Below are 25354 nucleotides of genomic sequence, written 5' to 3'. Positions count from 1 at the left end.
ACACAAGTATATGTTTGATGACATTTCTATTTTGAGTATTGGAATCACTTATATCATCACTAAGAAAGGGTGTTTTGTACAAGCAGGAGGTTGGATAGTAACAGTCAATGATGAAATAGTTGAAAATGGCATGACAGAAAATTACAGAAAGATGGAGATTAGTGTTGAGGAGAGACAGAAGTCTACAGCAGCAACAAATTAGATTTATTTATTACTAATGAAGACAAGCTATTAAAAAAAAACAGTGGTGGTGTTGATGATAAAAAGGAGGGGGGGTATCAATTTCCAGCAGTGACGTTTTTGAGATATCCTGGACAAAGCATATAAAATGTTTGGTTAATGAAGAAATGGACAGAGATAAAAAGCTTTCATTTTTATAAATTGTTTACAAAAAAAAAAAAAAAAAAAAAAAAAAAAAACGTAAAAGGAAAGTATGATACAAATTACCCCTTCACCATGATAATAGGTGTTTAAAGACAGGAACATTAAATAAAAAATTTTAAAAATTACCAAAACAAAAAACCTGATGCCAAGTGGTAATAGAAATCCTATGTAGAGTGCTTTAATTTTTGGTAAATTTGTCTGGTCTTGGTAAGCCACTGGTCTTCAAATTTTTATTTTCAAAAAAAGCACCTTAGTCAATGAAGTAGCATCCTGTTGATGTTTTTGAATTTTTGTAATAAAATGTGTCTATATTATATATGTATGTATGTATATGTATACATATATATATGTATACATATATATATATATATATATATATATATATATATATATATATATATATATAATGCCAAAATAAAATGTCACCTTCTTTAAATATTCCTGCACACAAAGTGCATGTAAGTAAAGTTCTTCAAAATAAAAAATAAAAATTGGCTTCATTTATGGTGAAGATATGGAAATGACGGCAGTCAAGAGGTCAAAGTATTCAGTCAATTTAAAATTCCCACAAAGTAGAGGCATTTACTTCTTTTCCAGTGGCCTTGAATATACCATTCTGTTCACCTTTTAAGAAAGAACCATCAGGTGCTTTGACAGTAAACATGGACTGTCCACGGAATTCAAGAATGAACGGAGTGGGACCTGTGCTGTCGGCAAAAAGCGATCCATCTTCACCAATGCTCCAGTATTTATTGTTATGACCTGATGACACAAAAAAAGAAAAATACAAATTTGAAAATTAATAGATGTAGAAGAAAATTTACCATAAAAAATTTCAAGTTAAATTTACATAAAGGGAAATTTTACATACATAGTTAGGACACCATAATATGAGTTTTTCATATCATCATTATAACAAAGCAATTAAAGATAATTAATGATCAATAAAGCCAGTGCTCAACTCTTGTTTCTCTAGACATTAATTGAAGATGAGATGAATATTCTCCTGGACTGACCAATGCCTTATCAGTGTATTTGGTAAATAGAAACTACAGGAAGCCTGTTGCATACATACATACATACACACACACACATACACACACACACACATATGTATACATACATACATAGACACACACACACACACACACATACATACAAAAAAGGCAGCAAGGTGGCAGAAACGTTGGCACGCCGGGTGAAATGGTTAGCAGTATTTCGTCTGCCGCTACATTCTGAGTTCAAATTCCGCCAAGGTCGACTTTGCCTTTCATCCTTTCGGGGTCGATTAAATAAGTACCAGTCACACACTGGGGTTGATATAATCGACTTAATCCGTTTGTCTGTCCTTGTTTGTCCCCTCTGTGTGTAGCCCCTTGTGGATAGTAAAGAAATAACACATACATACAAATATATATGCACACACACACAAATATATACACATACTTATACCTCAATAATGAACTAGCATGTTTATTTCTTCCTTTGATAATATCATTAGCTGTTGCAACTTCAATTCATCTGTTCTTTCTTATACACAAAATCCATGTTAAGAGACCAGACAGACCCACAATTGTCAGAAAAGATATTTCTGATAGTTTAGTATACTGGTTTTGTATAACAGGAATTAAGTTTATTTCCTAACATGTACCTTGATTATTTCTTTTTAAAATGTACAGGTGTGAAATAGGCTATGTTAGCTGTATGATTAAGCTTGCTTCTCATCAAATGGTTCCTGGTTCACTCCCATTGCATGGTACTTGGGGCAAGTATCTACAATTATAGACCTAGGCTGACCAAAGCCTTGTGAGTGAATTTGGTAGGCGGAATCTAAAAATCCATCTATATGCATGTGGGATGCTAAAAAAGTTCCTGGTTTAAAGGCTATTTCAAAAGGCCTGGTGGGAAGCCCAGCCTTCCAAGTTCTTAGAAAAACTGCAATAAGTGTGAATTTGAGAGGGGAATAAAATCATAATTAAGTGATTCTCCTGTATTTTCTTTTACCCGAAACCAGGAACTTTTCAGCATTCGCTTTGTGTGTGTGTATATATTCTTTATTATTTTACTTGTTTCAGTCATTTTACTGCGACCATGCTGGAGCACCACCTTTAGTCGAACAAATCGACCCCAAGACTTATTCTTTGTAAGCCTAGTACTCGTTCTATCGGTCTCTCTTTGCTGAACCGTTAAGATACGGGGGACATGAACACACCAACATCGGTTGTCAAACGATGGGGGGGGGGGGAACAAACACAGACACACTAACATATACACGACAGGCTTCTTTCAGTTTTCATCTACCAAATCCACTCACAAGGTTTTGGTCGGGATGAGGCTATAGTAGAAGACACTTGCCCAAGGTGCCATGCCATGGGACTGAACCCAGAACCATGTGGTTGGGAAGCAAGCTATGCTTGCACCTATATATGATAGATCGCTAGCCACTACACATTCTTTATTTTCTCTCCTTGTTTCTTTCTATGTTCCTTTCTACAATTCCACAAGTTGCCACAGAAGATTTTTGTAGACAAATAACTTTTCTACTTGCCACTGTTAAAGCATGAAGAGAAATGTGTTTACATTTTCAGAGAGAAACTACAAGGAAATTAAACAAGAAAGCAGTGTGTTTTTAGGTAAACGGCACAATGCAAGTTTTGTCACAGTGACTGGTTAACTAATATTCGTTCCAGTCATTGAATCGAGCAGACTATAAAAATATTATCTATCAACAAAAGACAACCTATGCTGCAGACTACGAAAACTTTACTAAAATTAGGAAAGGTTTCATAAAACTAGATAATGTTATAGGATAAAAGATGAACTACATAAAATGATTTTTTATAAATATCAAAATGTATGGAATAACATAAGCGTAACAAAAGAGATATTACAAGTAATGGGATCATGAGCTTATTTTCTTATTCAAACTTTGAGCAATATATGTTAGTGATAATGCAGTATGTTTACCATTAATAAAATTTTTTTATACCAACCCACCTAAGACGACCCCTGGTTTGATGATACAATCTTGTTTAAAGTAATCTTAATTAAAACTTTCAATTAAAATTTCCTGTTAATTTGTTACACTTCTGGATTTGTTTTGCAAGATTCCTGATGTGAAATTGTGTGTTGAAACAGATATTGTTATATTTCAGGATGGTCATTTTTACTTTATTTTCTTGTCAGATAATCACACACACTATTCTTTCTTCATTTGTTTGCTATTGTTCTAATTTTTTATGTTCATTGCCTGGTAATCTTTTGTCACACATCCTGTGACCTCTTCAGCAACTCTACATCACATGTTTCTCTTCTTGTTCAGTTCAAGATGGAAAGTTGAAGGAGGTCAGAGGATGTGTGACAAAAGATCACCAGACAATGGACATAAAATAAAGAACAATAGCGAACAAGTGAAGAAAGAAAAGTGTGTGTGTGTGTGTGTGTGTTTATTTGACAAGAAAAAAACAAAATGACAATCCCAAAACATTTTATTAGTCTTCATTAATTTCAAAATTGAAACAAAGGTAGAGTATTTTAACAAAAATATGGTAGCAAAAGGGTAACTGATTTATCTGCTCAGTAATTTAGGGACTTCTTGGGTGTTGGAATATTTCCCAGTAAAGAAAAAAAGAGTCTATTAATCCCATTAGGTCATTAAGTCACCTCCTCATATTAATGAGCATCCCAGACAAATCAGACTAGTAAAGACCATGGTCCCTACTCAATATTATATCCACAAAGGGAGTTGAAATAGGCATTGCACACTACCCAATAAGTTTTACAATACACCTATAAGCTTATTGCAGTTGTTTGACCTTATGCAATGGTACTTCAAGAGGCAGATTCTCCCGTCAAGATGCCCTCCCTGTTACCAACCCTCATCTGTTTCCAAGCAAGGTAATATTTACCTATGGCAAAACATTTGGATGTGTGTGTGTGTGTGTGTGTGTGTGTGTGTGTGTGTGTACATACTGATTTTGCTAGTAACCAATTATTAGAGCTCAATATATTTGTACTTTAGAGTAAAGCATCAGGTGAGTACAGAGTGTAATTTTAATTAATGAATGACTTCTTTAGCTTACAGTTGTTTCAGCTACAAGGGCTGAGTGCTTGTGTGACATCTCACACCTTCTGTGGAGTCATTTTAAATGAAGTGTTTGCTTATTGTGGAAAGCATTTAAATACATCAAAATGGTTTCATATAGAACCACATTTATAGTAAATATAAAAGCAGCTTGAAGGTAAAAACCCCTGCCCAGAGATTAATACATATAAATGTATATATTTTAAGATATAATAAACATATGCAAATGACAACCTCAACTTAATTTTATATTTTTCTTGTGTTGGTTTTGTGTAGGAAAGAATTAAAATAACTTAGCAGAAATTAAGAAAGTAAGAAGACTGTTAGGTCAGCATAAATTGGCAGTAGCAAGGTCTGCTTTACAGATCATGTGCTAATTGGGTCGCAAAACCCGACAAACACACACCCCTGCTAAAGCACCCACCCACACATACATACGCACACACACATTTATATATATATATATATATATATATATATATATATATATATATATATACAAGGTGCATTCCAGAAGTTCTAAGAATTGTTTTTTAGGACAAGCAGTTTACTCTTTTACTTGTTTCAGTCATTTGACTGCGACATTGCTGGAGCACCGCCTTTAGTCAAGCAAATCGACCCCAGGACTTATTCTTTGTAAACCTAGTACTTATTCTATCGGTCTCTTTTGCCGAACCGCTAAGTTACAGGGACGTAAACACACCAGCATCGGTTGTCAAGTGATGTTGGGGGGGGGGGAGGAACACAGACACACACACACATATATACATATATATGACGGGCTTCTTTCAGTTTCTGTCTACCAAATTCACTTTGGTCGGCCAGAGGCTATAGTAGAAGACACATGCCCAAAGTGCCACACAGTGGGACTGAACCCGGAACCATGTGTGCGTGTGTATACACACACACACACACACAGCTCTACCAGAACTCAGTTTTACCGAGGTGGGTGTTTTACCGACTGGTATATCACTATACCAGTCCTTTGCCATCTCCTCTGTGAGGTTCAAGGTCCTGAGATCAACCTTCACCACATCATCCTATGTTTTTCTTTGGTTCTTCCTCTTCTGCAAGCTAGACTCACGTTTAGTGATCGACATTTCTTTATACAGCCGTTCTCATCCAGACGTGTGTGTGTGTGTGTGTGTGTGTGTGTGTGTGTGTGTGTGTGTGTGTGTGTGTGTGTGTGTGTGTGTACACATTCACACAAATATACATAAATCCATAATAGATGTACATTTACACAGATATACATGTAAAACACATATGCACATATAGACACACATTTATACACACACACACAAACACATTTAGACATAGAAATGAATGCACAAACACTCGCATGCAAGTGCACATACACATTCATATAGACACACAGGTACATTCCAATGCATATGCACACACACATACATCAAATATACAAAATTTGCGTAGTTAGGATAAGTGTGGATAGTTAAAACTATAGATGTATCTATACACACCTAGACAGACACGTATACAAAGATATGTATGTACATGTGTGTTTCTCTTTCACACACACACACACACACACACACACATATATATATCTGCATACAAATCTCCTCAGGTACAGTCATCTTTCCCCTCTCTATAAAGGGTGAAGACCCCATTCATACATGAATGACCATTGAGATTGCACCCAGAAAGTTACCCTCCAAGGCACAAGTCCGGGCAAGGTTGTTTATGGCAGATCAGCAGTCACCCATGCATACCAGCCTCCCCTCTCCACACCACCAATGTTATCCAAGGGAAAGGCAAAGGCCGATACAGCTTGGCACCAGTGACATCACAACTCATTTCTACAGCTGAGTGAACTGCAGCAACATGAAATAAAGTGTCTTGCTCAAGAACACAACATACAGCTCAGTCTGAGAGATGAACTCACTACCTCATGATTATCAGCCTGACACTCTAAACACTAAGCCATGCGCTTTCACATGTACATACATACTACATATGATGATGGCCGTCCACTAGTGACCGAAGAAGACCATTGCCAACCTTCAGGAACATTGTGCACTCTAGGACTAACTTATATTTTGCATTTGCGGCTCCGTTGGTGGCTAATGAGCCCTGCTCTTGACAAGCATACACGACTGCAAACATTGCAGACCAAGCTTTCCCCATTCACTATACGAGCCATGCGCTTTTGTGCAACTCGCTTAAGTCCTTCATGCTGGATACATGCTCTCTCAAAAGTGTCAATCCCCTCCTTAACCTGCTTCTTCCATCCGTGGCCATGACAGGCAGTTCTCCCAATGATACTACATATATATATATATATATACATACCTACACCTTACATATATTCATTGAATGAGGTTTGATTATAGACAGCTTGATATAATAATATATAGGAAGCTGTGGGATTATTTAAATAGACCTGTTAATTGTTAGGATTAATGACTTATGACTTTCCCAATAAAATAACATTTCATTTTTGCATTTGGTTTGCAAGATTCTTTATGTGAATTCATGTGTTGAAGCGTATTTTGTTGTGTCTGAGGAGAGTCATTCTCTTTTAGTGCCTTATTATTTAACACACTCACTGGTTCGATTTCCCTGAAGAAGGGAAGAAAATCACTACCCACTACAAAATAATATTAGTTATAACACAATAATATACGCCTAATAATTCTTTTTACAATAAGCACAAGGCCTGAAATTTTAGGGGACAAGACTAGTTGATTATATTAACTCCAGTGCTTGACTGGTATTGATTTTACAGACCCTGAAAGGATGAAAGGCAGAGTCAGCCTCAGTGGAATTTGAACTCAGATTGTAAAAGTGGTTGAAATGTTGCTAAGCATTTTATGCAACATGCTAACGATTCTGCCACACAATGGGACTGAACCCAGAACCATGTGGTTAGGAAGCAAGCTTCTTACCATGCAGCCATGCCTGTACCTCATTTATTCTAGTTTAAAAATCATATGGACATATATACATTGAATATAATATAATATAATATATATATATATATATATATATATATATATATATATATATATATATACACACACACACACATATATAAACTTTCTACAACTGGATGCCCTTCCTGTCACTAACTATCACCTATTTGCAAGCAAGGTAATATTTTCCCCATGGCTGGGCATGTTTTTATGAATAGCCAGAAATGAATGACACCATTTGTACGATGGCGCTCCTTAAAAATCATCATGTGATGTCAAGACAAGAAGACAAACAAACACACATTTATTTCTGTCTTACTGAATCCACTCACAAAGTTTTAGCTACATGGGGGCTATAAAAAGAAAGACCCTTGCTTAAAGGTGCTACACAGTGGGACTGAACTGAAAACCATGGGGTTGAAAAGCAAACTTGACCACATGGCCATGACTGCACCTACGCACGTCTTCAAATAAGTACAAATGTAACATGGAAAAAGAATTAATAAGAATCTAAAATATTGCAATGACTTCAGATATCCACTTGTCAAATGTTGACTAACACACCTCTCATTAACAAATACATTTTGTTAACGAATAACATCAGAATCTGTATACCTAATGACTTAACATGCAATAGAAACCCGATTGCTAAAATATTCAATGAAAGCTTACTCAAAGTGGAACAAACCCGATATTTATAGCTTATAAGTTACATTTCCTAGTCAAATGAGCAGCATTAGAAAGTGGCTTTCAATTGTAAAGTGTTTACTTTAATAGCTAATATATAAATATATATATGAACAGAAAATTGATTTCATAGATCAACAAAGCCAGCACTGAGAGAAAGAGAGAGAGAGGGGGGGAAAAGAAGACAGTTACAGAATTGTTGAAATGTTAGTCAACCAACACAAAGATCACAAGTTTAAGCAAGCTATGTGAATGGGTGTGTAACTTTATTTTATTGCGCAAAAACTGAAGTTTATGGAAACTGGTAGTAGTCTCTGTAGCAAAAATCGAGCAGTGAAAAGTTCATGAGTTTGGAAAAATTTATATGTGATGAGGGGGAACAGGAATCTGATGTTTCTAGACTGAAAAATTTTCATTGAAAAGAACTTCCCAGGCACAGGCAACGGTTGTGTGGAAAGAAGTTTGCTTCCCAACCATATGGTTCTTGGTTCGGTCCCACAGTGTGGCACCTTGGGCAAGTGTCTTCTACTATAGCCTCAAGTTCACCAAAGCCTTGTGAGTCGATTTGGTAGACGGAAACTGAAAAAAAGCCTGTTGTATATATATATATATGTATTTATGTGTATGTGTGTGTTCCCCACCATTGCTTGAAAACTGGTGTCGGTGTGTTTACATCCCCATAACTTAACAGTTCAGCAAAAGAAACCGATAGAATAAGTATCAGGCTTTAAAAAAAAGTACTAGGGTTGATTCATTCGACTAAAATTCTTCGAGGTGATGCCCCAGTATGGCCACAGTCTAATAACTGAAACAAGTAAAAGATTTAAATGAAGGGTCAGTCTTGAAATGCTAGCTTCCTCTTCTATCCAATGCACACAAACTAATCCAAACTCATGAACTTTTATTACCCTTTATATTTGTCTTTAGATTAGCTCAAGCTCTCTCTTACATGTTCTCAAGGATTAAGAAATAAATCTTATGTATCTTGTATCTCAGCTCAGCCCACCAACCAACCGTCTGTGACATGGTGAGGCTATAACTCATGCAGATATCAAATCTCACCCAAGGTCACCTGACTGATTGATATGAGCTTGCTTGCCAACACACGCACAGACACACAAACACATACACACCTCTAACCCACAGATGTTGCTATTTTCTTACTGCCTTTTCCAATATTACTACAATGACCTCCCTGTCCCTGGATCTAATGGTTCTCATGCCACCTCCGCTCATGTACTTCCAACACATTTGTCTCTCCCCATCTATCACTCATATTGTATATACTTCCACTTGCTTTGCATAAACTAATTCAACCAGTTTTCCTTCCTCCAGTATGTTAATCCTCTTCAATTCTCTTCATGCAAATATTCAGGAGGAGCATTAATCACATAGTTCTCACCAGTCTTGGAGGGTTACGAAGATTGTGGGCATAAGACACCAAGTTTCAGACTAAACAATTGAATAAACAGAACAGTGCAGATTATATTATTCACACGTATTGCTATGATTGAGAGCAGGACCAAACAAACTGCACATTAGACATCACATCAATGTGGTGTTCTATGTTAGATCGATGACTCGTCAGTCAATTAAACCTTCAGTATTTAAAATGGTCATATCTAGCTCAAAAATTCCAGCTGTTTTAGATTCAACCTGGCAATATTCAGCCCTTTACACCTACTCTACATCATTCTAAAACTAAACAAACACACCATCGAAATCTCAAAGCTAAAAGATAATGCATGATTAATTCAAAACAATATGAAGAAATAAGTATTATATTCAACAGAGTTTATCTGAAGGCCTAAAGGGTTAAGGTAAGGATCACTGTTCAAGTGAAGGTGTGTTGCCTAGTAAAAGGGTTGCGCTCATGGTCAAAAAAATCATGGGTTCAATTCCTGAACCAAGTGGAGAGTTCTGGTCTTGAGCAAAATATTCCATATTGGTCCAATCCACTCAGCTGTAAATGAGTAACCATGCAATGGACTGGGATCTCATTCAGTCAGTCATTTACACACCCAAGAAACTAAGTACACGACCCTATGAGTCCTACAACTTGAGACAGTAACATCCAGAGGTCGATGATGATGACACTGGTTCAAACCCAGTGGGGTAACACAGACATTCAGCTTTTATACCAGATTATCTAATTCCCCATTGTGCTCTTAAAATTACGGCACAATACACCAAGGTAGAAAAATAAAAGACATTCAACTTTTATGCAGTCATTCCAACTATTCATGAACATCTTTATAATTTTCAGCATCATCAATTCCTGCTAACACAGAAAACAGGATTTTTTTTTTAAATCAACAAAAATAGAGAAAAACAAATGACTTGATGTAAAAATCTTTTTCAAATACAATAGAGTTGGCAAATCTCATTAAGAACTTCACTACTTTTCTTAATTACTTTTTGATGAGTAGTGAAAAAAAAAACACTCACATACACACACAGAATTATTGTTCACATTGGATAGACCTGAACAAATTAACAAGTAATTAACAATGAAACTGGAGCTCTGATACCATTGATGGAAAGAGAAGTAAATACAAACTTTCAGTATATATTTTTTCTTAAATATTTTCTTTACAAAAATTTCAATTATAATAAGCAACAATTAGTTTTTATAAGAGGAATATAAAACTAACAAATCTTGTAAAATAACTTCATTTTACATCCATTTTTCTGTGATGGCATAGGTTAGATGGATACTTATTGAAGGCAGTATTTTACAGTTGGATGCTCTTCTTGTTATCTGTTTTGCAAGAGATTTTTTTTTTATTCCCTATAACTTAGCAGAGCTGCAGGATATAATGTTGCCCAGAAATGCAAACACAACATTTTTAATTCAAGCAGTCTCATGCAAAGAAGCAGAAATAACAACTTCAGACAGACAGAGAGAGACAGAGACAGAGAGACAGACAGAGACAGAGAGAGAGAGAGAGAGAGAGAGACAAAGAGACAGACAGAGACAGACACACAGACAGAGAGAGACAGACAGGCACAGAGAGACACAGAGACAGACACACAGACAGACACACAGACAGACAGACACAGAAACACACACACACACGCACGCACGCACGCACGCACGCACGCACGCACGCACGCACGCACACACGCACACAGCGAGCTTCCTTATAGCTTTTGTAGACTAAATTCACAAGGCATTAGCTGGTCCAAGGTTATAGTTGAAGGACCTTTGGCCCAAAGGGTTGTACACTCATACTAAACCCAAAACTATATGCATTTGTGAATGATGATGACTACATGATAATTAAAACTTGTGTTTACTACAAATCTCACAATCAGAAAATAATCCTTTCTACCAAAGGCACAAGGCCTGAAATTTTGTGGGAGGGGGTAAGTCAATTACATCCCCCCAGTGCTTCACTAGTACTTACTTCATCAACCTCGAAAAGATGAAAGGCAAAGTCAACCATGGCAGAATTTGAACTCAGAACATAAAGACCAACTAAATACCACTAAGCACTTTGCCCAGCATGCTAACAATTCCACCACTTTGCTGCCACATTCAGAAAATAATGTGAAGAAATGAGATGGATGAAAAACTTAATGTCTCCCAGTTTGATACCACTATCAGGCACTTTGGGTGCTTTTAGTGAAGAGCACTTTGTGACAAGCATTTCAGCCAAGTCTCTAATTTGAGGATATTCTCCCTCCTTTCTTCCCTCCCTCCCTCCCTCCAATATATATATATATATATATCATCATCATCATTTAACGTCCACTTTCCATGCTAGCATGGGTTGGACGATTTAACTGAGGACTGGTGAAACCGGATGGCAACACCAGGCTCCAATCCGATTTGGCAGAGTTTCTACAGCTGGATGCCCTTCCTAACGCCAACCACTCTGACAGTGTAGTGGGTGCTTTTACGTGTCACCCGCACGAAGGCCAGTCAGGCAGTACTGGCAACGGCCACACTCAAAATGGTGTATTTTATGTGCCACCCGCACAAGAGCCAGTCCAGGGGCACTGGCAACGATCTCGTTCGAAAATCCTTACACCGTTCTCGTTTACTTGCTTCAATCTTTGGATTGCAGCCATGCTAGGACATTGCCTTGAATGTCAAACAAATCAACCCCAATACTTATTCTATCAGTCTCTTGCTGAAATTCTAGGTTACAAGCATGTAAACAAACCAACTTCAGGCAACAGTTGGGGACAAGCAGACACACACACACACGTACCAGGTTTCTTTCAGTTTTCATCTACCAAATCCAGTCACAGGGGACCAAAGGCACAAGGTGCCATGCAGTGGGACTGAACCTGGTATTGTGTGGTTGGGAAACAAGCTTCTTACAACTAAATCTGCACGTTTCCTCAGCTTCACAGTTGTTTGGAAGAGTAACAAGGAGTAGATGGAATTTGTAAAATTATAAACATTACAAAATGATTGGAAACTGATGAAGAAAGAATAGAGGCATTCCTTCTGAAACTGGTGGAGTATGTATATAGATGCATGGTTTAGTGGTTAGGATATTTGGCCCACAATAGTAAAATCATGAGTTTCATACCTGGTAGTGCAGTCTGCCTTTGTCTAAGGCACTTTATTTCACATTGTCCAGTGCACTCAGCCAGCAAAAATTAGTACCCGTAATTCAAAGGGCCAGCCTTGTCACACTCTGTGTCATGCTGAGTCTCTCCAAGAACTACATTAAGGGTACACATGTCTGTGGAGTGCTCAGCCACCTGTATGTTAATTTTCTGAGCAGGTTGTTCAGTTGATTGCATCAACTGGAACCTTTGTCATAATCAATGGAGTGCTAATAAAGAGTGTGTGTGAGAGAGAGAGAGAGAGAGAGAGAGAGAGAGAGAGAGAGAGAGAGAGAGAGAGAGAGAGAGAGAGAGAGAGAGAGAAAGAGACTAACTATGAAGGAATAATTCCAAATGGATTTTAGATACTTCATAGAGTCCAGTAACCAAAATGCTGGAGGGAGTTCTTTAAGAAACTCAACACATGACACACTTCAACATAAATCAACAATGGAGTTGAGCAACAGCTAGTGAAATCTCTGTAGGCAGTATATAAATTGCTAATACTAGAATTCATTTTATGCAGATCCAAGATGCAGCTTGCTTATAATCTTTCTTCCCATAAATAACAAGATGCTAAATATAATAAAGTCGACAAAAATGAAAACAGGTGAAGGAAGATTCAAATACAAGTAAAATAATAAAAAGGGAAAAGATGCATACCTTTGAAATGGTAAATCCCTTTATCTGTTGCTTCCAGAAATATCAGATCATAAACTGATTTGTTGCACACATATTCTGCTTTAGTAGATCCAGCAACTTTGAAGGCAACAAAACCAAACTCCCCCTTCATGACAAGAACAGGTCTGTTAACAAGTCGAATTCGGAATTTTTCCTTTTCTGAAATTACATCGCTGTTAGCAAGGAGACTACCAGTTGCTTTGTTGTAAATATAATAATCGTTAAAAGCTTTAATAGTAATGGATCCATCTCGTTGCCAGGTTAGATCAAACAGACAGTTGTTTTTGCTGGAAAAAAGAAAAAAAAAAAGGTATGGCTTAATAAAGATTATTTTTTAAAATATATATTTACTAAATAAAGATTATTTGAAAAAATATATATTTGCATCCACTGTTTGTTTATTTGTTTGTTCATTCATTAACCAAATTTGGCACACTCACCCCATCTGAGACTGCCTCTGGTTCTATAATACAAACTGCCTGTTTTAAATTATTCAAAATTAAACTTTACAAAGTTTCATTGTTAATATATGTTTGAAACACCAGTTTAATTATAAAGTTATTTCAATAAATTCTTTATATTTCATAATATTAACTGAAACAAATAACATACATAAATCCATGTATCTCCTCCTACAGAAAGGCACCTGTTCCTGTCCCTCTATCAAACTTTAACCTCTTATCCTCTAACATTAACCCACCTCCCTTTAGCATTCGGATTATTCTGTCACATGTAATGCTTCTTTATCCATAGTTTTTAATTAATCATGCATTATTTCATAGCTTTGAGATATTTTGAGATATAATTGCTTATTTTTAGACTGACATTGTAGCATAAGTGTGAGAAGTCAGATCTGGCTAGTTTGAACAATAAACAGGTAGAATATTTGGACCGGATATGGCCAGTTTAAATGCTAAAGGGTCATTACTACACCCTACCTCTAAGATGAGGGGTTTTATCTTGCGAGTTACTTGGTGACATTAGTGGTGCTGGTGCCACATAAAAGCACCTAGTACACCTCTGTGAAGTGGTTGGTATTAGAAAGGCCATCCAACTGTAGAAATCATGCCAAAGCAGACATGGCTGCTTGGCACAGTCCTCTGTCTGGCCAGCACCTGTTGAACCATCCAGCCTATACCTGCATGGAGAAACAGATTTTAAATAGTAATGAGGAGGGGGATGACAGTCTCGTACAATTTCCACGTACCAATTTCATTCACAAGGCATTGGTCAGTCCAGAGCTGGGGAAGAAAATATTTGTCATAGATACCACACAGTGGGACTGATCCACAAACCATATGGTTGTGAAGCAACCATCTGAACCACACAGCTATATCCTTATCTTTCTATATATTTGATCTAAATCCTGTTATTATGTGTGTGTGCTATAGGACGATGGATAAGTTACTCATAAACGGAATCCAGAAGTTGATTTTATTGTTTTGATAACATGCATTATGCTAATGTCTGCAGAGAAAGTAATGATTATCACACAATCATCATACAACATTGTTTCCATATTTGCCAAAATAATTCAAATATAGCATATTAGTCATTAACTAAAATAGTGTTGTTTACTTAGTAGCCATGTTTTCTCTGGTTAGCTTTTTAATGGCTCTTGCATCAATTAGGTTAACATCAACTTAAATTTTTTTTCCATGCCGGTGGCACCTTGCTGTGTTGTTTAAAATCGTTGCCTTGTGTATAAATAAGAATTCATTATTAAACCCTGCTGTTATGCAAATATGAAATACAGAGTTGAGATTCATAGTTTGGATATGTATGAATATGAATTGTAGATATGCCATATTTTTAATATAATAACTGAACATGTACTTGTTAATATACAAACTAGTATTTGTTAATCTACAGAATGTTAATGAAAGTTTTAAATGTACAATTGACCCGGTTCCCATTCTGATGCCAAATAGGTTTGGAGTATTTAAGACTGGGACATGGTTAGAGAATTAAAAACAAAAGAATGAACAGTTAATAAAATGACCACAGCTCAAGGAAATGAATAAGATGAAAATCATTATTGTATAGGCAATATAATAAATTTTTGTTTTAATGTTGGTTGGTGGTTCCATTCTGGACCAAGCTTGAGAGGTCTGCAGTGAAGAACATCATTCTATACATATTGGATCCAATAAAATTATATATTTCTAAAACTCAACATTCTTAGAGATCTAAATGGCTTCATTCCAAGTCTTTTTTAATCTACCTCATCTCAAGTACCAGCAACAGACACCACTCTTTGATTGAAGTGCATATTTCAGTCACATTATATCTCTCCAGCGTGATATTAGTGAAAGTCTTCTTGTGCTGCTCATATAAGTCTATGTCTGCTGTTAGTTACTCCAGTACACTTGAAGTTCTAATTTCTCTCACTACAAGAAATTTTACTGCACCTACTGAGCACCAATTTGTAAAAGGGCAGGCAATAGACCGATCGAACTTTAAAAAATGTTGTATCTATCAGAACAACAGTTGATGTGAAAAAGCAGAAGTTAATTCATTACTTGAATGGGTTATAAGAACAACTAAATTCTTCTGCTGTTATTGCTTAACTCCAGATCAGTGCTCTGGTTGAGCAAGCCTATCATTAAAGGCATTCCAGATGAGACCAACCAGTACCATTTTTTTTTTTACAGATGTAGTATATTAAAGACTACATAATCCAATATATACTTCCATTTTCTAAAGGTAGTAGTGCGTAAAATGAGAAAAATTTGGTTGCTTTTTCTAGCAATCTGAGATCAACAGAGGCTTTCTCACTGTTTGTTATATAACTTGATAGCAATGGAAATATAAAACAGATATCTGTGACTGATATTATTTAGTAAATCAACTCATTTTCATTATCCACCCTCTTCCTGTATCAACTGTAAATGAATCAAAGTTATCCCTAAGCACCCTTCAAACTTTGGGCTTCACTGAAGGCAGTGATAAGTGACTGAGACCCTTGGCAATATTCTGTGCTTGAGAAGACCTGTCAAACCAAGTGAGATCATAATCATGGCCAATGCTGGTATTTCATAACCGACACCCATGCCAGTGGCATGTAAAAAGCACCCACTACACTCTTGGAGTGGTTGGTGTTAGGAAGGGCATCCAGCTGTAGAAACCATGCTAAATAAGATTGGAACATGATGCAGCTTACCAGTTTTCAAGTCAAACTATCTACCCCATGACAGCATGGAAAACAGACGTTAAATGATGATGATGATGATGATGCTACGATTGCTACTTTTTTGTCAGACTAATTTATTAAAATGTCTTCTTGACCATATTTTAAGGACACCCCACCCCAAAAAAAAAACATTATTATTCAGGTCACTGCCTGGAATTGAACTCGGAATCTTGGTGTTAGTAACCCGTGCTCTTAACCACTACACTATGCCTGTGTGATTCATATAACTGAAAATAGCAAAAATTTGGAAGGATTTAAGTAAAACAGCTTCTACAGTTATAGATAGATCTGATGTTTCAAGCCTAATAAAAGGTTCTCACATAGATTTACATAACGAACAATGGATGAGTATCTTTTATATGTGGTCACTCAACTCATTAGAAATAGCAGTCAGAGCACATCCTGACATCTCAAATTGGAATAACAGATTAGATAATGGAGTACTAGACAACTCTGAAAAAGGTATATAGTCATGGCTGGAATGCCTTTCATTACAGGTCTGTTTGATCATTGTTGACCTGAGGCGAAACAGCAGTAATGACAGACAAACTAGGTTTGAGAGATGATCATAGAATATCATATCCCCCAATTAAATGTTTAAATACGGAGAGAGAATGTTAATCCTATTATAATTTTATTAATATATTACTGGTGCGCTTCTACAGAAAACTATTTTAGATTTTTGCCTGGAAGAGAAAGCAAGTGAGAGAAAGCACGTGTGTGTGTGTGTGTGTGTGTGTGTGTGTGTGTGTGTGTGTGTGCGTGTGCACATGTGTACTCGACTATAAAGTGGGACAGGGTTTAAATGAGGATGAGAAAATTTTGCACTGTAAATCATTAATTACCCAAATTTACCTTCATTATTTTATGAATATTTATGTTTAAAGCAAGGTTTTCTGAAAACTGAAGTCTTCAATAATTGTACACACATGCATACATACATATATATATATAACTGAGTTGACAAAGAAATAAACAATTATCTTATGAGCTTCATTAGGTTATAGCTGTTTCTGTTACAAGGTGCAGTGGAGTATCACTTTGTAGCTTCATCAGAGCTTCAAACTCATAGCAGAAACAGTTGTGAGCTAATGAAGTTCTTAAGAGAACTTTATTACTTTATCATCTCAATTTCTTATTACTACTCTGTACTCAACTAATGCTTCATTCTACACCAAGGTATTAGTCTCACAATGCCTAATATATATATAATGTGTGTGTATATATATATATATATATACATACACACACACACACACACACACACATACATACATACACACACAAGTGCAGGCATGTGTTTAAGAAGTTTGCTTCCCAACAACATGATCTCAGGTTTAGTCCCACTGCATGGCACTTGGAATGTCTTCTAATATAAGCCTTGAACTTACCAAAAACATTGAGTGAACTTGATAGACAGAAACTGAAAGAAGCCCATCATGTACATATATATATATATATATATATATATATATATATATATATATATATATATATATACATACACACATACATACATGTGTGTGTGGGGAGTGGGGTGTCTTCTTATTTTAACATCACATGATAGTTGTACAAGATTGCCACTGATATACATGCTGTATCATTCATTTCCAATATTCTATGGAAACATGTCTGGCTGTGGGGAAATATTGCCTTACTTGGAAACAAGTCAGGGTTAGGGGGACAGAAAGGGCCTCCAGCCACAGATCTGCCTCAGTAAACTTTGTCCAAACCTATGCAAGCATAGGTTGGACAAAAAATGGATGCTAAAACGATGATGATGTATGTATGTATGTTTGTATGCATGTATATAAATGTAGTGTTGATGTTTGTTTGTATGCCTTGAACTGTCACTATTTCTCTATGAATGTTAATAAAAAATTTGCATATAATTGCAAAATCAGTCTAGAATAACATATGAAGAAAAATCCTGGGTCCAAAGCACTCTTGGGGTAATTGAAGGAGTCAACGAAAGACACACACACACCAACACACTTTCTCATGCATCTTTCTTAGATGACACTGTATAGAGTATATACTGGAATGTTGTGTTTAGTAAAACATGGATAGCAGTTTCTAATATTCTGAGACAAATTTTCTTTAGCCTCTGCATTATGAAGAGCCAAAGAAAGGCTAGCAACCTGAGAGAGAGAGAGAGAGAGAGAGAGAGAGAGAGAGAGAGAGAGAGAGAGTGTGTGTAACTGGTGCTTATTTTTATGTGAGTCAACAATATTCAATATACACACAAGTCTTATAGAGCATACTATGTATATTTTTAGTGGTTGTAGCAACTACAGATACTAAACAGTCAATATAGCACACAACACCTTTGAGCAAACTGCCTTGAGGGTCATTGTGTCAAAATGGTACAAGACTTTAGTTCAACCAGCATTAACAGACTAAGGAGAAAAGTGGCTGCAAATATACCGCCTGCACTGATATGTAATCCTCATATTTGCAACATCTGCAGGCTACTTTGCAAATCATTGGCAAATCAAATGTTACAATTGACATAAGCATTATGACTGATAAAGAAAGTGTAGGTTGTTGGATCTTCCTATGTCAAAACTGACAGGAGAGTCGTTATAGATGATTAATAGAAAATGGATTGAGCAACACTTTATTAGATAACACTTCAATTGTTTCAACAATCTTTGTAGAGCAAACTACTAGGTTTATATCTATATTTAATTTACATATACACACACACACACACACATTTAGATATATCTCCTCTCTCTCTCTCTCCCTCTGTGCGCGCACGCGTGTGCGTGTGTGTGTGTACGCGTGTGTGTGTGTGTGTCTCCTTTTTTCACTCTCCTATCTTAGAAAGAACTTTTCCCCCACCACCTCCTCTTCCGGTCTTTTCATAATGTAACCTCGTGGGCATCGGTACCATTTTCCTCTTTCTCCGTTCTTCCATTCCCCGAACTTTCCATCTTTCCGACGAAGGGCTGCGCCCGAAACGTCATACACTCTCTCTTTCCTTTCCTTAGCGTCCAATAATACTATCCATATCACGTCCTCACTTTGTTGTTTTTTTTTTGTTATTGTTTTTTTGAACTATATATATATATATATATATATATACTACCAAACAAACATGATTTTTATTGGACTCAAATTACTTAGTGCAGTCCCGTTCTTGAATACTTTCTTGTAAACTGTTTTTAACATTTTCTTATCATTATCGAAGAATGTATAACTGTATTTTAATACTTTTGTGATAACCAGTACTTAACACAACAAAGCTTATACAAAGCTTTACATTTTACTTTTGACAAACTTTTTTTCTAAAAAAGTGAAACCAGTCTAGTCAATAAACATCTCTAAAAGTCCATTGCATTTTCAAGCCTTCTTTCATATATATTTTCACTTGTGTGGTACCTTATATCTTTACTTTGTTATATATATATATATATATATATATATATATATATACTTGAAGCATTTAACGAAATAGAAGGGGATATAGCATCATACAACGTGGAAGACAATTGGAGATTTCTGCGGGACAACCTGTTGAAAGCCACCGACCAGATTTGTGGGTGGTGTAAGGTCCCCTCCCAACCCAGAGTAACGTGGTGGTGGAACAAGGAGGTAGACAGGGCTATTAGACAAAAGAAACAGGCTTGGAAGGACTGGAAGAACGGTGGTAGCAGGGAATTGTACCAATGTGCCAGAAGGGAGGCTAGGCGACAGGTCTATTTAGCCAGAGGGGAAGCAGATAAGAAAAGATTTGCCAATGTTCTGCGCCGTGAGGACCAAAGACTCGAGGTATTTCGTGTTGCAAGACAGTGTAGGAGAGAGAATAGTGATGTTGTAGGAGAGAAATGTGTTCGCATGGATGATGGTACGCTTGCATTAAATGAGGATGCAAAGAAAGAGGTCTGGAGATGCCACTACGATAGATTGCTTAATAAAGAGAATGAATGGGAGAAAGAGAGCCTGCCGTATGTCGACCCAATAGAGGGACCAGCTATCCGAGTTGATAGTACCAGGGTAGATAAAGCAATTAAGAGTATGAAGACCGGGAAAGCCCCCGGCCCATCAGGAATCACTGCAGAGATGCTCAAAATATCTGGCAGTGTTGGCTATAGCCTAGTCACCCGTATTACGAACCAGGTGATACACGAAGGAGTCATACCCAATGACTGGTGTAGCAGCATCATAGTCAACTGCTACAAAGGTAAAGGGGACGCTTTAGATACAAATAATTACACAGGCATCAAGCTGTTAGATCAGGTTATGAAAGTTACAGAGAGGGTCATAGCCCAACTAATTAGGGAGCGAATCAATTTAGATGAGATGCAGTTTGGGTTCGTGCCAGGTAAAAGCACTACTGATGCCTTATTTCTAGTGAGACAGTTGCAGGAGAAATACCTAGCTAAGGATAAACCTCTGTACCTGGCTTTCGTTGACATGGAGAAAGCCTTTGACAGGGTCCCCCGATCCCTTATCTGGTGGTCAATGAGGAAACTTCGGATAGAAGAATGGTTAGTGAGAGCTGTGCGAGCCATGTACAGAGATGCTGCCAGTAAGGTGAGGGTTGGAAATGAGTACAGCAATGAATTCCGGGTAGAGGTAGGGGTCCACCAAGGTTCCGTCCTCAGCCCCCTCTTATTTACCATAGTCCTCCAGGCAATCACAGAGGAGTTCAAGACAGGTTGCCCCTGGGAGCTCCTCTATGCTGATGACCTTGCCCTAATTGCGGAGTCACTATCAGAACTAGAGGAGAAGTTTCAGGCGTGGAAGCAAGGTCTAGAATTGAAGGGCCTTAGAGTCAACCTAGCTAAAACCAAAATCCTAATAAGTAGGAAGGTAGATAAAACACAAACCCCTTCAGGTAGATGGCCGTGCTCAGTATGTAGAAAAGGAGTAGGTAGTAACTCTATAAGATGTACCCGGTGCAAGCTATGGCCACATAAGAGGTGCAGCAACATCAAAGGCAGGTTAACTAGCAAGTTAGTTTTTGTTTGTGGCAGATGTTCAGGTGCAATAAAGACTGCAAACAAACAGGAAACAACTTCTATCTCATTCCAGGGTGAAAAACTAGAGGTAGTCGATAGCTTCCGCTATCTGGGCGACCAAGTTAGTAGTGGGGGTGGGTGCGCTGAAAGTGTAGCTGCTAGAATAAGAATAGCCTGGGCAAAGTTTAGAGAGCTCTTACCCCTGCTGGCGACAAAGGGACTCTCACTCAGAGTAAAAGGCAGACTGTATGACGCATGCGTACGAACAACCATGCTACATGGCAGTGAAACATGGGCTGTAACTGCTGAGGACATACGTAAGCTCGCAAGGAATGAAGCCAGTATGCTCCGTTGGATGTGTAATGTCAATGTGAATACCCGTCAGAGTGTAAGTATCTTGAGAGAAAAGCTGAACATTAGAAGCATCAGTTGTGGCGTGCAAGAGAGACGATTGCGCTGGTATGGACATGTGGTGAGAATGGAGGAGGATAGCTGCGTGAAAAAGTGCCACACCCTAACAGTTGAGGGAACCCGTGGAAGAGGTAGGCCCAGGAAGACCTGGGCTGAGGTGGTGAGGCAAGACCTTCGTACATTGGGCCTCACCGAGGCGATGACTACGGACCGAGACCTTTGGAAATGTGCTGTGCGTGAGAAGACCCGGCAAGCCAACTAAGATCGTTGCCAGTGCCCCTGGACTGGTTCTTGTGCGGGTGGCACATGAGATGCACTATTTTGAGCGTGGCCGTTGCCAGTACCGCCTGACTGGCTCCTGTAGGATTTTCGAGCGAGATCGTTGCCTGTGCCCCTGGACTGGCTTGTGCGGGTGGCACATAAAAGACACCATTTCGAGCGTGGCCGTTTTCGTGCGGGTGACACATAAAAGCACCCACTACACTCTCTGAGTGGTTGGCGTTAGGAAGGGCATCCAGCTGTAGAAACTCTGCCAAATCAGACTGGAGCCTGGTGTTGCCATCCGGTTTCACCAGTCCTCAGTCAAATCGTCCAACCCATGCTAGCATGGAAAGCGGACGTTAAACGATGATGATGATGATGATTATATATATATATATATATATATATATATATATATATATATCAGAACATTTCTGTAACAGAATTATAGAATGCAACAGTGAAGTAAAGGTAAGTGCTTCCCACCCAACAACTTATAATCACAGTTAAACATCTATATTGGAAAAACCAACTATGGCTTATCTAATACTGTTAATATTAGTGGGAAAGGCATGAATAACACACCCCGCATTTATCATCCTTGAAATATATAGGAGTATTGTGACTAGGCAAAAAGGAAATATTTTAACAATTATGATAATTCAATAATTAGGTGTTGAGTTTTTAAATGATAATTGCTTGTATAAAAATTGTCGATATTAAATATTGTATAATGCTCTCAATGTGTAAAAATAATTAGCAGTTAGAACTAGATTCTTTGATCGTTACGTCATTTCATACAATTTTATAAAGAAAAGGTGCAGTCATAGATGTGTGGCTAAGAAGTTCTCATTACAGCTGTTTGGTTTTGGGTTCGATCCTACTGTATGGCATTTTGAACTAGTCTTTTACTGGAAACTGTGTGGAAGCCCCTTGAGAACCATATAATGAAGTTTTCTTCACAAACATGTGAGTTTGGGTTCAGGTCAATTGCACAGCACCTTAGGCAAGAGTCTTCTGTGATAATGCCAAGGCTGACCAAAGCCTTGCAAGTAGACTTGGTAGAGGGAAACTGAAAGAAGCCTACTGTGCATATGCACGTGTGTGTGTTTAAAGTGTCTACAAAAACCACTCACTGTGAGCAGTGTTGTTGTTACTTCTGTCAACAAATCCTGCCTGCTTGCTTTACACCATCAAAAACATGTGAAGTAAAAAAGCCTTTACTGGTCAGCCCAGGGCTATTGTACAGAGTGTCCACAAAGTCTGGGTACATGGGGGATTAACACATACTTTCAGAAATTATTATTTTTTATATTTAATTATTTATGTTATGATTTTATTTACTCCATGTACCCAGATTTTGTGTACACTCTGTAGAAGAGACATGCCCAAAGTGCCATACAGTAGGATCAATCCCCAAACCATGTGGTTGCAAAGTGAGCTTCGTACCACACACCTAAGTCTGCACCTGTATTGGTGCACATCAGAGATCAAAACAAATAAGCACTCCACCAGAGTTGCACAGGCAATTTTTTACCCCATTACTTTCATAATTTAAATGTTGTGACCTGACAGTTTGCCTCACTGGTGACCCATAACCAATAACATTACTGTTCAGAAAATGGGATATAAAAAAAAAAATAATAATTAAAATAAATTAACTTATCCAAAACAGTTGTTGATAAGTGTTGACCAAAGCCTATCAGAAATTAAAACTTTGATAAATTAAAGTCTGCTGGTTTATCAGCCGAGTATTTGAATAGCGAAAATAATTGACAAGTCACAGTGGGAAAGACTCACTAACAATTGAATTATATTCAAGTAAACTCAGATAATCAGGTTGAAGTGGAGATTCTCCCTGCCCCGTTTTTATCTTTGTTATCAATATTTATGTTGACAGAATTGACTGCTGATTGATTTATTGATCTGTTTAGTCATACACTGTAAACAAACAACCATGGAAACAACAAATATGAAGTCATCTAGGTTGTTTGTTTGTTTGGTTTTTTTTTTTTGGTTTTTTTTTTTTTTTTAAGAAATAAAATTTACATATTAATGAAATTTATATTTTATACAGTGGGGCATATTTTCATTGAAACATAATTAACTATATGTTATTGCCCGAAGATAACATAAATACAATTAACTTTTAATCGGGAATAATGCAATCAGATGCAAAATATCAGAAGCCAATGGCTCCACTGGAACAACGTAGAAAGTGAGAAGTGTGATGAGTATTGTAGTTGTGAAGTCCCAGGTCAGACCTGATTGAGGAAACCTATGAACAAAAGCCTTCCAGTTATGGCCATCCCATATATATCTATATTTTTTCTTGGCTACATTACCCAATGTTTATTCCATTCTTTAATTCCAGCCCACTTCTGGTTAAGCAGACTTATGATTAAAGACATTCTAGTTGTAGCCATTCCATATTTACAGACAGTGGCTGTGTGGTAAGTAGCTTGCTTACTAACCACATGGTTCCGGGTTCAGTCCCACTGCATGGAACCTTGGGTAAGTGTCTTCCACTATAGCCTCGGGCTGACCAAAGTCTTGTGAGTGGATTTGGTAGACGGAAACTGAAAGAAGCCCGTCATATATATCTATATGTATGTATATATATATATATGTATATATATATATATATATATATATATATATATATATATATATATAAAAATATATATATGTATGTATGTGTATATATTTGTGTGTCTGTGTTTGTTCCCCCAACAACGCTTGACAACCAATGCCGGTGTATTTAGCGGTTCGGCAAAAGAGACTGATAGAATAAGTACTAGGCTTCCAAAGAAAAAGTCCTGGGGTCGATTTGCTCAACTAAAGGCGGTGCTCCAGCATGGCCGCAGTCAAATGACTGAAACAAGTAAAAGAATAAAGAGAGAGCTTATTTCAGACTGCATTATCCAATACATCCTTCCTTTTCTTTATAAAGACAGCAGGATTTCACTATTATTTCTAGCATGTTGAGTGGCCACATAGAGAATCTATCATTCATTTGAAATGCATGATGGTTTTAAAAGAAAACTAGCAGAGATAGTTAGCTCAGACTGGCAAAAAGGATTGCAATAATAATAAAATGGAGACAGCAACCTGGTTGGGATCTATTTTAGAGATCATTGCCTAATTATCTTTACATTCTTAAAAGGAAAACAAAGACTTT

The 25354-nt window shown here is 37.2% G+C and overlaps 1 protein-coding gene across 1 annotated transcript in view; it reads right to left on the bottom strand.

The window, feature by feature from the left end:
- Positions 1 to 671: 671 nt before the first annotated feature.
- The window catches only part of LOC128248115 (protein singed-like), a 62969-nt gene continuing 38286 nt past the window's right edge, over positions 672 to 25354 (bottom strand). Inside the window, exons 3-4 of the mRNA XM_089354323.1 lie at positions 13321 to 13625; positions 672 to 1146 (exon numbers count right to left, since the gene is read on the bottom strand). Of these exons, the coding sequence (XP_089210449.1) occupies positions 941 to 1146; positions 13321 to 13625 (511 nt within the window). The 3' untranslated portion in view covers positions 672 to 940. The remainder of the gene's footprint in view (positions 1147 to 13320; positions 13626 to 25354) is intronic.

This window comes from Octopus bimaculoides, chromosome 6 (assembly GCF_046866305.1).
Source record: "Octopus bimaculoides isolate indiv1 chromosome 6, ASM4686630v1, whole genome shotgun sequence".
Lineage (NCBI taxonomy): Eukaryota > Metazoa > Mollusca > Cephalopoda > Octopoda > Octopodidae > Octopus > Octopus bimaculoides.
The sequence above is the reverse complement of the archived record's forward strand: the minus strand, read 5'-3'. Positions and strand labels throughout refer to the sequence as shown.